General features: G+C 39.7%; 1 protein-coding gene across 1 annotated transcript in view; it reads left to right on the top strand.

The window, feature by feature from the left end:
• Positions 1-16,237, top strand: part of Fbxl17 (F-box and leucine rich repeat protein 17) — a 450,353-nt gene that overhangs the window by 295,187 nt on the left and 138,929 nt on the right. The window contains exon 7 of the mRNA XM_028874005.2: positions 988-1,064. Coding sequence (XP_028729838.1) covers positions 988-1,064 — 77 coding nt within the window. The remainder of the gene's footprint in view (positions 1-987; positions 1,065-16,237) is intronic.

The following is a 16,237-nucleotide window of genomic DNA, read 5'->3' as shown; positions in this document are numbered from 1 at the left end:
ACCTACAAATAAGCCAGGCAGCAAATAAAATATCTGAAAGACAGAGATGGATGCCAAGTGAGTTTTGATAGATTATACACACAGGTATCAGAGTGCTCGATCCTTACTTCCTAGAAAAGGTTAATGACTCTTTTGCTTTTTACCCTTTTGTGTAACTGCTATCTATACAGATTAAAACAAGGACTGCATTGAAGGGCACCAATGCCTGTATGTCGGTCTGATTACAGCTTTCTGATATTTTAGAGAACTAAGCTATGAATTAAATAGTATGGTTAATCATTGTTTTTAAAATTCATTAAATTCTCTACTATGGTTCTGCTAAGGCTGTATTGAAAAATCTTTGAACTTAAATGAAAATCAAAAAATATTTTTAAAATATATGCCTGTGTATAATTAAAATAGTCTGAATAACAGTTCATTTAAAATGTTAAAAATGAAACTTTTTTAAAGTGAAAGTTTTATTGTTCTCGTATGTTCTGGTTTTATGTCCTCTATCAGTTATAGATTTTTACAACTTTGGATTTTATGTTGAATAAAATTTCCTCAACTGTGCACTTAATGATATCAAAGTTCAAAATTAAAAATTGGACTTGGAATAATTATCCTTCTTTGAAATAACTATCCACCTATATACTGCAATTTTGGTTAATTATTTTCTATCCTTTTATATGTGATACATTCATTATACAACATGGGTTTATCAGCTTTTTGTACCCAGATTTACAGTGGTCTTAAATGAACACCCCCTTCCCATCTCCTGGGTTTTAAAGGACACTGGTCAGACAAGGATTTAATGAAACTATTTAGGAAGAGAGCAGAGACTGTGAAAGCAGAGAATGTAAGATTCCTGGAGACACCTTGAACGAGGTGTTGAAAGCAGAGGACTGGGCCATGCATGCAAAGCTGACCTCTTCTGGATCCGTGTTCCGACTCTTGCTAATATAACTGGGATGCAGTAGTATAACACCATCGCTCCGTGTGTTTCAGGTGTGTGGAGGTCATCGCAAAGGAGGGACAGAACCTGAAAGAGCTCTACCTGGTGTCCTGTAAAATCACCGATTATGGTATGTACCGAGCCTTTTTCCTAACTCCTTACCCTTAGGTGAATATTAAAAAGAAATCAAAAATGGTCTTAGAGAGACAGTTTGTGTTCATTTATGCTAATTCTTCTGAAACAAAAATAAAGAAAAAAGAAATCATAGTCTAAAAACCACAGTAGAATGAATGTATGCATGAGTTCAGAGTAGTGCACAGTCCCATATATGCATCTAACACACAGGATTAAAGAATGTGGATTGGAGAGGAAGGAAATGAAGATAATTTTCAGGTTAGTTAAAGTTCTGATCTCATAAACATGAATAATAAAATCAGTGCACTGAGTGCGCTTGCTCACATTAGTACTATGTAAACTGCATGCCTGACGGTCTAAAGGCAAGCCTTGTTAATGCTCGAGAGGCTCTTAAGTCAGCAGAGTATCCACAGTTAGAGGGATATGAAGTAGCAGGGTCCATTCTCATCAACACTGTAAGTCAGTGAGTGTCAGTACCCTCTGTAAACAGCGAGAACCGTGTTGTCGTATAAAGTGTGGCTTGTCCTGTTGAAATAAGCCTTGCTTACCTTGTTCTGTTTTCATCATGTTCTTAACGGTATGTGTTTGACCTGTATACAGTTTTAGCCAGATATTTGTCATTCTGTGAGGGAGAAATTGTTTCCTTTTTTCTGACTGTTTAAATTGTTCGTTGGAATCTGAAATTTTTCTATCTTGAGAGAAATTAATGTCCCATTAAGTCTTTTATTGTTAGCTTTTATATCTGCTATGACTCACTCCAATCCTAGAATGCCATGCTGCCTGGGGAGGAGATAAGTACCTTGTCACATCCCAAGTTTGCCAGTTAGAAAAACTAATAAGGTCACAACAGGACAACACAGGGTCCAGGAATGTAGCTAATTGACATATCGTTGCCTTGCATGTGTGAAGCTCTGTGTTTGATTTATAGCTACTCCCTCAAAAACAGTAAGAAATATTCAGATTATATATATGTGTGTGTGTATTTATATATATTTATACGTATATATATTTAAATGCTGTTTCCATGTTGTTTTCTTTTCCTAACTAAACCCTGTAAAGATATGTTACTTCCTTTTCCTTTCCTGTAGTCTCTTGCCTCTCTTGGCATGTTAAACTGACACTTACATGCCTGTTAAGATTCTCCTGAAGCCCCCCGTTGTCCAGGCCCTGGGGAGTCTCCTGCTCAGCACATGCACATGGAGAATACATGTGCTCCACAGATCTGTTATTTATGATCTTCTTCAGCCATGTGGGATGTCCCCTTCCTCCAAGCTCTGCCAGTTGTCACGTTACTAATAGCCAAGAGCTGCGGATTAAATTCCTTCTCCTCTTCGAGGACTCTTCTGGAGCTGTGCTGTGGAAAATGTCACTAAAATTGCTCTATGTTTTTGGAGGCTTATTTTGTTTTAACAATGAAGCTCCTGTCCAGCTTGTTAACTTGGCAAGTGCAGAGAATGTTCCAGAAGTTTTAGAGAAGAGAAAGAAAAGATGTTGGGCTTGAGACAATTCTAGGGTTAAATTTTTCATTTGTTCTTTGATCTTAAGGAAGTACCTTCACATATTAGAGACTCAGTTATTCATTTGTAAAGTAGAGAATTAATTCCTCTGTGTAACTAGTCTAGTGAGCTGGGTAGTGTATATGTCTTATTGGAGGACAAATAGAGGCAAGCCTCGCTGCAGACATTCCCACCACTTTCCTGTCCTAGGTCCTGGGAGTTTTTCTTCTGTTTGTTACAATTCCTATTTTGTTGTGACATTGTCCTTTTTCTGTATTTCAGGTTTTGGTAGTATTTGTCTCCTAGTGTGGTGACAGTACACTAAAACCTTGCCACCACAGCTTGGTTTACTTGGGTCTCTGAATTATGTAGGTAAGGTTCTCAGTCCCCTCTGCATACTAGAATACCTGCAGAGTTTCGAAAGCCATGAATGTGTGAGCCACGTTCAAGACCAGCTAAAGCAGAACTTGTAGGTAGTGGCACTGGAGCAGAGAGTCTGTGGTTGTACATAAATGATGATTATATCCAACCAAACTGGAACAGCTGATCTAATCCATTTGACTGTTGAAGCCAATTTAAAATTGGATGTTTTTATGTACACCTTATTCTTCAGGGGTGTCATTCTTTTGGTGACTACGTATTTCTGCTTTACGCATGTTCAAATTGATCAGTTTCCTCCCTGCCTCCTCTTTCTGAGTTACTTGGTATGGGCCTGTTTTGGATAGGGAAAGATGATACTTTTAACAGTGTTGTGGGATGCATCGACTCACAAACAGCACCTCACCGGCACATCATCTATGATTTTTTTCAAGATCCTCACAGGTGTTGAATGTGGGCATAGTGCTCAGCACCACCTACCCAGGCTGTTACAAAGTTGTGTTCATTTAAATTGATAAATGATACAGTTGCCATGCAGAAAACCGTCATACTAATATACTCCTAACTCCTCAAATTAAACAAATCTTTATGGTAAAAGATAGCAATTTATAAACAAATCAGTGAGTCAGAAACATCTAAATGGAAAACACAGCCTTGGGAAATGGCTCCCCGAAGAAAAATCTAATCCTGTCACTCCACCATCTATTGGCGCAAACAGTTGTTGTACTAAGTATTGGGGTGGAAGGGTGGGGAGGGGAGGAAACGTAGCGAGGTGGGGTATGTTCTACTTTTGTTTTCTCTTCATAACCCTAAAGCGTGTTCCTTAGTCTCTTAGTTCAGCCGGCTGTTAAGCCACATAATGTGTTCTGCATGGAGATATTGAAAACCAATAAACAAATACCTGTGTAGTACCCGCTGGTACATTGGACACTTAGGAAAGGTTAGTTCTTAGAAACTGCCCCACCATGCACACACCGCTCTTCTCTTCCCGCAAGTGTGGCTTCCTGTTGGTGGGAAACATTAATTACATCGCACTTGTGTTAGTTAGCTGTCTTGATGACTCCTAGACAGACCTGCGCCATTGCGCCATTCTGGAAGAGAAAGAACGGTCTAGCAGAATCCCAGCGTATTTAAGTCACATCCCTCTCTTGACTTTTTTTTTTATCCTTTCTTCTCTGTATTTCTTCCTGAAAACTCTCTCCTGGTTTCTTGTATGTCTTTCTATGTTTCTAGAATAGTTTGTCAGTTAATATCTTTTTGCTCTCTTTTAAAGACTTCTTTTGAAAATTCTCACTCAGAAAAGTGTCTAATGCAATTAAGAAGTGAACAAGGAGTAGGAATCCCTCCATATCATCCAGGTTCACAGAGGTCAGACGCACAGGACGTCATGTAAATGGAATGTATTAGGAAAGCTCTTATCTTCATTGGCGTCCCCATCCTCAGTTTTTCCTGTGTGACCCTTGTGTCGGGGGCAGTTGTAAAAAGGACCCAGGTTACCTGAGAGTTGTTAGCACATTTCTTTTTTCTTTAGCACTCCGGAGGACCCTTAGATGTATACTCTGGAAATATCTTCTTGTTTCCATTCTTCAACTGTCAAGTAACCTTTGAAGAGGACTGTAAACACTTACCTACAGGGTCCCTACCACCCGCAGGGTCGCTGTGTTTGACTGGTTTTTCAGTGCTGAAGTCAAGCCCAGGGCTTTGACTACTGGCGAACACATTCCCAGCCCGGTAGAAGTCACTGGATGCCACTCCACAAGCTCCTCTGTTGCTCGCAGAAGCCCAGGAGTGCTCTCCTGAGCCGCCTCTTTCCTGTTAAATATCGCTCTTGGTCACGTGACTTCTCTGATTGAGGACATTTTAGCTTGACAGCAAGTCATGCCACAGACTTTTGGACTGCTCAGGCATTGTTGTCCTGGGAGCTGTCACTTCCGTTGACCTAACAGTTACAGGCCTGGGACGTGTTCATTCTTTCAGAACGGAAAGTCAGCATCCACCGTGTGCAGGCACTGTTCTGTGTGGGGGAGAGGTGTGGGTTCTCTGTCCCTGAAGATAGTGCGGAAGGACTGGGAGGCCAGGGCTGCCCTGCGTGGCTTGGGACTGGGGGTAGTAATACAGCTGTTTCTCCAAGCAAAGAAGAATGGTAGGGTAGTCTGCTAAGATTGATCTTTGCTTTGCTATAACCCATGCTTCACCCTTGCCGAGTTGACCTTCTACCACTCCTGAAAGATTAATGAGCTGTACCTTCTCAGCCATTCTCGGGATCCCGGGTCTTTTTTGCTCTTAGTCCACTCAAATTAGGATCGGAGATGCATTATCTAAGCAGCAGTGATCGAGAGACAAAAGAAATCCAAACAAGGACTGCAAGACCCACAGCCAAAATGCTTCTCTTTCCTTAAGTCTTATACCAAAAATCAATTTATTCTTATTATATCATCTTATTTTTCATATTATTAAGTATGTATTACCTGCAATGATGGTCCATTTAAAATAAATTCCTAGCTTTTCTTTTTGTTTCACTTGAAATTATATTTTAAACTGCTCTGAGATTGCTGGGTAAGATTCACCTCTTTTTTGTCAGCAGGACTAACTCTAATAGCTGTAAAGTGACAGAGAAGAGCTATAGAATGTATATTTGCAAGTCAAAAAAATGCTTTACTGCTTACTGTTATTATTCTCATTTTCCATTCTATTATTTAAATATAAATAGCATTCATTGTTGCTTGCAGAATGGTACTATGCTAAACTCTCTGTTTTGCAAATTCCCATTTTTATATGTCTATTTAAAAATTTCTCTCTATTTTTCTACTTTATTCTTCATTCTGCTGTGTTTAGAAGATAACATGATCTCTTTTCTTCTAAATAATGGGTCTGATTCCTCACCTGAAATTTGGTGTATGTTACATATATTTATTTGAAAGAGAGACAGGGAGAGAATGAAGGACTATGAATGAATGAGAATTCACCCCCCCCCCCCGTGTGTGTGTGTGTGTGTGTGTGTGTGTGTGTATGTGTATATGTGTGTGTACTACAGTGTACAAGGGACAATTGGGGGGGTCAGTTCTCTCCTTTCACCATGTGAGTACATAGGACCAAACTCTTGCAAAGACTTTACCCACTGAGGCATTTTTGATGTGCTGAAATATTTAATTATACCCTATCTAAATACTTTTGGTTGCTAGGACAAGTTGACTTTCTTCCCTGGTTACTAGTCACCACAAGATTGTAGCTGGCCCCTTTGAAGTAAAAGATTGAACACTGGTGGTGTTTATGCCATTTGCTGTGATAAACTACAATATTCAGATGTAGTAAGATGAAATTTCAAAAATACTTCTGTTGAATGGAGAACCATCATCTTCACAGTATCAAGAATTCTGTTACATATATGTAGTACTGATTTTATTTACATCAGCAATGCTTTATAGTTTGCAGTTAAGTTCATCTCTGTATATTGTGTGCATTTGCTATTTTAAATGCATTCAAAATTTGTTTCAATAGATTTTTCTCATGCACAGAAAGGTAATATTTATATATTGACTCAGTATTTTTCTGTCTTGGTAAATTACTTATTAAATCTTTTAACTTTTAAAATAAAAAATTTAAATTTTCTCTATGGAAAAAAATTACTACCATAACCAACTGAACTTTAACTCTGCTTTTAGTAGGGTTTTTAAGTTAAGAAATAGCCTAACCTATATTTTCAAGATATATAAACCTGTTTATATAATTATGGCACACGAATGGTCTTACACCTCCAAGCACATGCATAATACATACATACATACATAATATATACATACATACATACATACAATTGTTCTAAAGTAACTTTTGTAACTGAATGCTATAATTCTACATTTAACATAGCCATTATCTAAAATATGAACTTGCAAAGTTCCTTTCCTATATTACTTTTGTATTTTGGAAGTGCCATGTTTCATTTTAACTAGCTGTTTCTAACACCACACTTACTCAAGGAGTCTCCCTTTACAGATGAGGAAAACTCACCCGAATCACAGGGTCCTGTTTGCCACACGCCCACTTTCCCATCTCACTGCTTAGAGCTTCCCACTCTTGGCAGACTTCCCACAGACTGAGCATTGTGGTTGTTGTTGTTGGGTTGTAAGCGTGAGCACACACGGGTTTGTGATTGTTCCTCATCGGTGTGGTGTCAGGATGAGTGGTTGTAAGTGGCACTGTGGCACCATCACTAAACACCACGATAGTAATAAGACTTCTCGCTTTGTAGTAGTCAGTAAAAGGAAAAGGACATCTTGATGTTCACTACTTCATGGAAATGTTTTTCTTAATGAATTCTCTACTGAAAGATCTGTGCAGGCAGAGAAAATCTCTGAGGAAGAGGTAGGAAGATAGACTCCTGGGAAGACACTTGTCCTATATGATCTTTAAATCCTTTTCTAACCCTAGGCTTTATTCTATACTGTTTCATTGAGCAAAGTTTTGCTCTTAAGGTTGCACACTGCTGGTGGGATGTTATGGAAAATCCAAAAATAGAGATGCAGATAAGAAGTAATAGTCATGTATTAATAAGCTTTCCATCATTTTAAGCAATGCGATGGTGTCAGTTTAGAAGGTAGGTCTGTGAGATGTAGTGTGTATGAGAAGACAGAATCATCCTGGACTGCCCTAGTTGGAGAATGATGTGTGGGAGAGGCAGCAACAGAGAGCATCTGAGGTCGATGCCCTGGGGGAGACTTGGAGCATGAACAGGTGTCTAAATGGATGAGTTTGTATGCATCGATTAATCTAAAGAAAGAACAGACATCATCCAAAATGATGACGTGCACACACAGGCAAATGTTGAAGAAACCTCATGAAAATAGTCTATTTGAAAATGCAAAATAAGCTCCAATTTTTGTTGCAATTTATCCTATCTAATTCATCATTCCCATGGCAACAACTTTGCTTAACATATATTATATAGAGGGGGAAACATGTTGGGTAATAACTACTAATAAAGTATATAGCTCTGCTGAGAACAAATGTAAACTTTTGTCATAATAATGATAGAATAACTTCAGTTTATTTGATATTTTCTGTAGGCATTACTTTAATTCCTTAAACATTCCATTTTAAGAGTTACTGCTAATACTTGAGACTACAGATGTGGAAACAGATCTGGAGTGGTATAACTTCAACATAGTTTATAAACTACAGTATTACATCGATTCAGTATTGAGGTAACTTCTTACATAACTACTTACAGGCCAGTGATGTACCCAGGAGTATTATTTCTTAAAAATACTCTATGTTCAGTACTCATTGATGTATTAAATATTTCCCCTTTTCTCTTTTAGACAGGGCCTCTAGCTTAGGCTTCCCCCAAACTCACTATGTATTTGAAGATGTCCTTGAACTTCTGATCCTCCTGCCTGCACTGCATAGTGTTGAGATGACAGCTGTGTGCACCGTGCCCAGTATGTTTGGTGCCAGGACTCAAATCCAGATTTGAGTGCTAGGCAGGCAGCCTACAACTGAGCCACATCCTCAGCCCAACTATTTCTGAATTTGAATTTTTGTATAATTTTTTACAATTTAACTTTTCTGGAGCCCATGACATGTGTCATTAGGTAAAGGCTCTTGCCTAAAGCCCAAGGGCCCGATTCCAGTCTCCAGGACTCCCTTGTACCAGTTGTAGCAGGTTGTTCTCCAGCCTTTACACATGTGACACAGCATGCGTGAGCAGGTGGGCATGCATGAGCAGGTGGGCATGCATGCGCAGGTGGCCATGCATGAGCAGGTGGCATGCTTGAGCAGGTGGGCATGCATGGGCAGGTGGCCATGCATGAGCAGGTGGCATGCGTGTACAGGTGGGCAGGCATGAGCAGGTGGCATGCGTGAGCAGGTGGGCATGCATGCGCTCGTGCGCGCGCGTGCATACACACACAAATAAATAAATAAAATGTAGTAAAATCAGTGAATCAATGAAGTTTTAAGTCCCTTTTATAGAATTTTGCAATGAATTTGAGGAGGACCTAGAACCATTATGCCTTCTTGGTAGATGTGCAAACTGAGCCCAGACAGATCTCAGCACAGCCACTCTGCTGCCTCCACCAGCTCGTGACTTTTCAGATTTTCTTAGGCTTTTCAGGCAGGTATTATTTCTTCATTTAAATGGTTATTTTAAACCAATTTCCAATAACACAGGATAACAGATCATGTTTTTAGGATGCATACCTATCTGGAAATCCATAACTGTGCCGTGAAAAAAATAGCATGGCTAATTGTTCTCTTCCCATATTTCTCAGGTGTGAAACTCACAGGCTCTTAGGCCTGAGTGTCACCACCTCAGTTTCCACTAATGAACATGTTTAAAAGGCAAAGTCGTCTTGCCTTCTCCTTTTACTTTCTCTTTAGTGTCCCTCATTTGCCGAAATAAGAGTGCGAGGAGACGGGGTGTAGCACCTAGGTTCCCGTCTTGTAGAGCATCAGGCCTCTGTCTCCCTCCATGTGCTCTCTTGTCTTTGTGGAGGAAAGGTCTGAAGAATCTCTTTAGCAGTTTCAAGATCCTGACTTGTTTATTTCACCTTTCAAATGTAACTGATAAGTTATTGTTCACTATCATTTTCAGCTGGGCCGTGATTTTTTTCTTACTGACATCCAAACAGTCCTGCCTTTGGTCATGGAAACTTTTTCCATGTCGATTCTTCTGTAAAGACATGCCTGACTTGTGGGAATCACTTCGAGATTCACACATGGATGGGCCTTTTTTCCCTAAAATCGGTGGTTTATTTAGTGGACTTCTCAAGTCTAATTGTACCCTGAAATGTCTATTGTTGGTTTTTGGCTTAGGAAGTCCAGCCTAAACCCGACTATGTTCCTCACAGAGGCACAGCCTCTCTAACTCAGCAAAGTCCAGTTTAAAGCATCATCATCTGGGAATACCCAGCACCTCTCCCCATTCACAGCTCAGTTCTTGATGCTGGAGGATGGATGGGACTTAAGAAGGAAAGATAGAGCTGGGTGTGTCGGGTGTGTGTGTGTGTGTGTGTGTGTGTGTGTGTGTGTGTGTGTGTGTGTGCGTGCGTGCACATGTGCACATGCAAAAAACAAAAGGAGAGATGGGTTTATGTTTTTGCGACTCCACTAACTCTCTGATTACTTTCAGGTTTTGCTTGGAACTTTGAATCCAACCACTGGGAAATAAGTGTCAGGTTATTCAAGTTATGTAGTCTTACATACTCTCCCACACAGCCCTTCAAATTCCTTGTCCTGCAATAACTATGACTCAATAAATTTCATCATCCAAAGAACCACTGCTTTGTAAAACACGTGTGCATTTCTACTTTCTCCAAGTATAGATGACATGCTGGGCCTGTCAGTAAATGATCTGCTCAAGGGTAGGAAACCAGTCTGTTATGGTGGGATCCCCTGGAGAATGTCTTGAGGGAGATGGTCTCAACCTTTTCAGGCTCATCAGCTGTGCTGATTTTGTTATCTACAGAACAAGAAGGAATAATCAATCTACCTCCTATCTTCCAAAGAAACAGAACCTCTTGATGATTTCTCTGTAGTGTGGATATTAAACAGAACTTTCTCATGTGCAGAGAGGCTGGCTTATTAATTTACTTTATTAAATAAATCAAACTTACTTCTAACTCTGGTATTCAACTGTTCATTTTAACCCTTATTCTAAAACATTCTTTTAAGATTCAATCACCTAGAATTTATCTGTCATATGTGTTTCTCTTCAAGGGTTTATCTCATGACATTTAATAAATAGTTTGAACTTTTCAACTTTTCTAACAATTGAGTTGAGTTGGCATGGCTGATTCAGCCTCTGTGCCATGTGCCATGTATTTCATACTGAAAGTGACTTGGCTGTCGCTGAATGTGACTGTGAGCACGCAGAGAAAAGGAGACTTTTAAAAACTGAAAGGGGGAATAAACAAAACAAAACTCACGCCATCTTTAAGAGTGTCTGATGCTTTTCTCTTTGTGTGTGTGTGTGTGTGTGTGTGTGTGTGTGTGTGTGTGTGTGTGTGTGTAATATACAGCTATCCTTGTCATATGAATTATATTCACTGATATAATTTAATTATTACAGGTCATTGTGTTTTCACGTGGTAAATAATTCTTTGGTGCAGAAGAAAACTGTGTAGGAAACTAGTTATGTACCTTCTTTTTGATGGTTGATGCTGGCAGATTATAAACACCCTGTTACTTAGGTTCACTCCTCCCTTACTCCCCACAACTTGTTTCTCTCTCCTTCTACTATCTCCTCTTTGCTCACATATGGCTTTAGGAGCTTCTCCAGGAAAACAGTTTGGCTTTGAAGATATTTTATTTCCTCCCATAAAGATTGTTCTGTTCTACTATTAGATTTGAAAATTCACAATAATCCCCTAATAGGATCCAGCCCCTTCCTTGACCTCTGTATTTTTGGAAATTCCTCTGCAGTCAGTCCTGGAAAGCTGTTTTTGAGAATCAGAGTCCCAGAGATGCTGCTCTAGAGTGAGGAGCAGACATTCCGTAGGGGACAGGTCATGGCCAGGCGTCGTCATCTGCAAGGACACCCTGAACTTACACGAGGAGCAAATACTCAATATTCTAAGTTATTTCGATTCTGTAGTGTGAACTACCTGTTAAGTGAAAAAATAATAGTGATATATGTGCTAGATAAACATGTTATAGTAATATGCATATCACACACACACACACACACACACACACACACACACACACACACACGATTCTTGCTGCCCATCTTGAACAACAAAAAGGAACTTAATTTTTAGCTCTATAAAATAAGTGAAAAGCTTGAAATTCAATCAGTCTTATTTTATGTGAGGCAAATGTACTTGGCTTTTTTGAGAATCACGCCGTCTGCTCTGGTTTACATAAGAAATTGGGCGAAATCCTCACAGTGTTCATTTTCAACTTTGTCTTTCCAACACACCTTGCAATCAAAGCTTGCAAATGATTCAGTTTCTAAAATACTATAAATTAGTATAGATTCAGATATCTTTCCCTCTCGTATTCTAATTAAAATATTTTCCTAAATGTCAAGAAAAGAGGCAAGTTTACCAAGCTTGCTGACATTCACACGTAGTTTTTACTTTCCTTCCTGTTAGAGGTTTGAGTCCCTAGTACTTACCAATATAAATGATTATCGGTTGCTTACATATTTGTGACCTGTACCATTGGAAAGCCACCCACCTTGACCCAAATATATGATCCCCTAGACTGCTGTCACATTCATTTACTTTCATAATATTTGGGACCAAAACAAATTCCCAAAATAGGCTGTGCATACATGGTTAGCTCATACATTCCTGTTCCTGCATCCAATGTCCTTCCTATTTCTTTGTCTGCACAAGGACAGTCTGCTGAGGCCCCTTCAGAACCAGGAGCCCCAAGCACACAAGCAAAGAGAGAACGTTCCCACCCAGTGTAGATGTGTGGAAGGGCATATCCTTTACATAACTGTGCAGCTTTTTGCACAAAATTTCATCTCTTTTGCTTGATAGATTATTGATTGGTAATTGGGTCTTAGTTTATGAACAATACAAATTTTAAATTTCTATTCATGAAAGGGGTTTTCATTTTAATATCATGTGCTATTCGATCAGTTTCTTTATGACAGTATTTAAGTTAGAAAGCTAATTTCTAAGTAAGTTCTTGTGGTTTCTTGATGTATAGTAAGGCTCCTTTAAATGTGTTTTACGTGCGGACCCTATAGATATTTGTTTTTTGTTGTTTTGTTTTTGTTTTTGTTTTTGTTTTTTTTTGGTTGTTTTGGTTTTTTTATTTTGGTTACCAGAGACCAGTTAGCAATCATAGAATTATACTTTGGAGCTCTGTAGTATATTTTCTACTATTATAAATCTGTATGAATCTATAATCTGCTAGGAATGGTGGAATCTCTTCCAGCCTGTGATTGTAATAAATGGTTTCTGTGAGCTCTGGTCTGTCTCACAAATGCGTTTAATATTTTCTGAACTGAGCTTCTGTTGCATGCCGGGCATGTTGCTAACTGTGCATGCTCAGTGACTGAGTGCTTGAGTGACTGAGAACCATGTCATTCTCACGAACTAACACATACTCAGTCCCAACTACTACAGAAAAGCTGGGCTCCGGGGCCAGAGTTTGTCCCTCACTAACAAAGCTAGCTTTCTGCTGTTAGTGACACTTACGCAGTGAATGAAAATTCAGTGACCTATATTCTCCAGTTTAAATCCTTGAAAATTTAAATTAAAACTTTGTCAACAGTAATTCTAACCATACTGAGGCAAAAAGAGCGTTCTCTACAATCTGGCTGCACTAAATGTAATTCATAACTATCAAAAATCCGTTTTCTCTGCATAACTTTTAAGAACGCTCCTGATGTCTTGAAAATTCCATGCAATTTTCTTTAAAAGTTGGTTTGGAATGCCACTGTGCATCTTGAAGCCCACATACAGTGAGTTAAATTACAGCAATAGCATATTTCTCAAGCACCATATAGTTGCAAATCCTTTATCCTGAAGTACATAGCAGCAGATTTTCCCCTTGAACAGTGAAGAAAGTTGAACTCGGGGGCTGTTTCAATTTAACACATGATGTGCTGCATGTTCACGCTGCCGCCTGCCTTGCCTAGTGTCTCTTCCTGATTCATCCTTGCTTCCTGTAAAAGGAATTAAGTATGTAATACCGATTATAAACCTTGATCCATAGTACCTCTATTTTCAAAGCCTCGCTTCTCTGTACTGGCTTCTGTGTAAGTGTTTTCTTTTCAATGGGTTAATCTAAATGCAGAATAGAACGTTTGCTTTCAGCATTTTTTAGAGCTTTTACAGCCATTACTGGTCTTCTCTGGCCCGAAAATGCTTCAGGATTCATGGTGTTCCTCAGCTAATGCTTGGGTATGCTCGATGCGTCACTTTCCTTCACACCTGTCATTGCCACCATGACCAAGCCAGGTTGGATCTGTTCACAAAATGTATCTTCAATGAATTTGTCTATTGAAAGTCCATCAGGCATCTAACTCTAGTCTCTGTCACTTTGATCCTGCCGTTCTTCTTAGACAGCCAGACTGGCATGTAGCAGCTGTCCCATAACCAGCCCAGCACAGTGTACTCTTCGCAAAGGAAAAACAGGTGTCAGGATTGCAAACATTTCCTTAAACCCAGTGTTCTCTCTGTCAGAGTTGTTAATGGAGGTTGTATGGATTGGAAATGTCCTATCTAATGTAGGCAACGGTGGGGGAGTACTTTCCACAGAACAGCTACAATGAGTGTTCTAAAAATGTTTTGCAGATGAATAAATAACCTATTTCCAATTGTTCATGCCTTTAGAAATATGTTGTTTTAAGCTAGTTATCACAATATAGACCTGTAGTCTCTGTGCTGGAGAGCTGGAGGCAGGAGGATACCATGTTTGAAGCCAGACAAGTGTTTACATAGTGAGCCTTTATTTTTAAAAACAATTAAAAGACAAAAGAGAAAGATAGGAAAGGAATTGTTTGTCCTGGATTTTTGAAGCTCCCAAACAAAAAAAAAATGTTAAAAATTAAACATTGAGGTGCCTCGACTATCCTCAGGCATTGTGAGCCTTCCCAGGTTGCCCTTGGAACAGTTCACTCAGGACTAGAAGGCTGGAGTCAGCCTACTAGAGGCCATTGTCCTTTAGTCCACTAATGCAGGAGCCTGCAAGGTCCATGCCTCAGTTTACCCAGCGGTCAGAGATGCCTGTTTGCTCACCTGACCGATGAAGGGAGGCTTGTTCCCAGGGTGGTACGGAACAGAGCTTCTTGTTTCCAGGGAGAAAACCTCAGCCCTGAGGACTTGGTGGAGTGGTATCCTCACTGACACTTCCGCGGTTTTGCAGCCAGGCAGGGCCTTTGTCACCCTGAGCAGTGTGAGCAGTGTTGCTTAGGGACACGATCAGCACACTCCTTTCCTCTTCACGGGAACAGACTTGGGGGTCAGGCAGAAGACAAATTCTAATGCCGAAAGAAGAGATTTCGTAGCTCTTTGCCCACTATGGGAAGCTTCCAGTCAACTTCAGATTTAACTTTAAAACCGTTTTGTGGTTATTGGAAGACGTATATTTGCCCCCAGTCCACATCCATCCTTCCCATGCCTAGTGCTTTACTTTTGAGAAGTAGAGCTTGTTTCCCTGTGACAGAGGACACGGATGTCACAGCATGGCACGGCTGACCCCGAACCCTCTGCTGCAGCCCGTGATGCTAGCGGGATTGGCAGGACCACACCTCTTTAGTTTTCCTTCATTTTATTTTAAGATGTGGGAGGAAAGAACAACCCGCACCAGGCAGTTGGATCGCTGAGAACACATTTCTGCCCATTGTATCAGTCTGGTCTCAAAATGGAAAGAGAGAAAAGTCATTGACAGTTACATTGTAGCTCTGCCGACACTGGGTAGCCTGGCAGAACACTGACCAGCATCCCCCAAAGAAGGATAGGACACTTCTAGACAACTGTTCAGTTCAGCAAACACGTAAGCCTCTGTGTGGTACCTGAGCTCTTAGAGCCGGCATGAGGAGGAGTCAGAATCAAATCTTCCTAGCTAATAAGAGTAATAGTGGAAACTTGCAAGAATGCCACATGATAAGCTGCAGATCCTACCAGGATGCATGTCTCACTAGCTTGGCTCCCAGTTCTGAGATCACAGAGGACAGAAATTTTGGTGGCATCTGACAGGGTTGGGCTGGAAGGTTTTCCAGTCTCACTAGCTCTTAGAAAATGCTGGATCCTCCAAGGCCCCAGTTTTCTATATGCAGAAACTGGCACACAGCTCCCTCACAGTGCCCTCTTTTCCATGCTGAGAGATTTTTCCTTTCCCTGTCTAACTGATCCCTTCCCTCCATCCTCCTATCATCCTCCTATTCAGGGTTTTTTTTTTTTTTTATGTGTGTGTGTGTGTGAAACTATCCAGACTTCAAAGGGTGGAAACATGCTTATTGTGCAAGCTTTGTTATGTGATAATATCCTATAATTTCATTTCTGTGATGTAATGGGTTTTAATAAATAAGACAAGTTAAAACCAAATCTCTAAAATGAAATTCATTTCAAATTAAATGACTCATCATTACAGAATTTTAAGTCAATTCTCATTACAATAGTAAATGTAGATTTTAGTAGTATAGATACAAATATTTGACTAAGTGAAGAATATATTTTAACATAACTCCTTAGGTGAAACATCCATACAAACTATCTTTGTTTCATAACCAATCATTTTATTTTCTCTAAATTGGATACAAACTAGTAAATTCTTAACAGTTGTTATAAAAAAATTACAAAACTAGCTAAATCTGCCATTCCATGTGAAG

The sequence above is a fragment of the Peromyscus leucopus genome, chromosome 13, assembly GCF_004664715.2.
Source record: "Peromyscus leucopus breed LL Stock chromosome 13, UCI_PerLeu_2.1, whole genome shotgun sequence".
In the NCBI taxonomy this organism is placed as follows: Eukaryota; Metazoa; Chordata; class Mammalia; order Rodentia; family Cricetidae; genus Peromyscus; species Peromyscus leucopus.
This window is presented reverse-complemented; position numbering and strand designations above follow the sequence as displayed.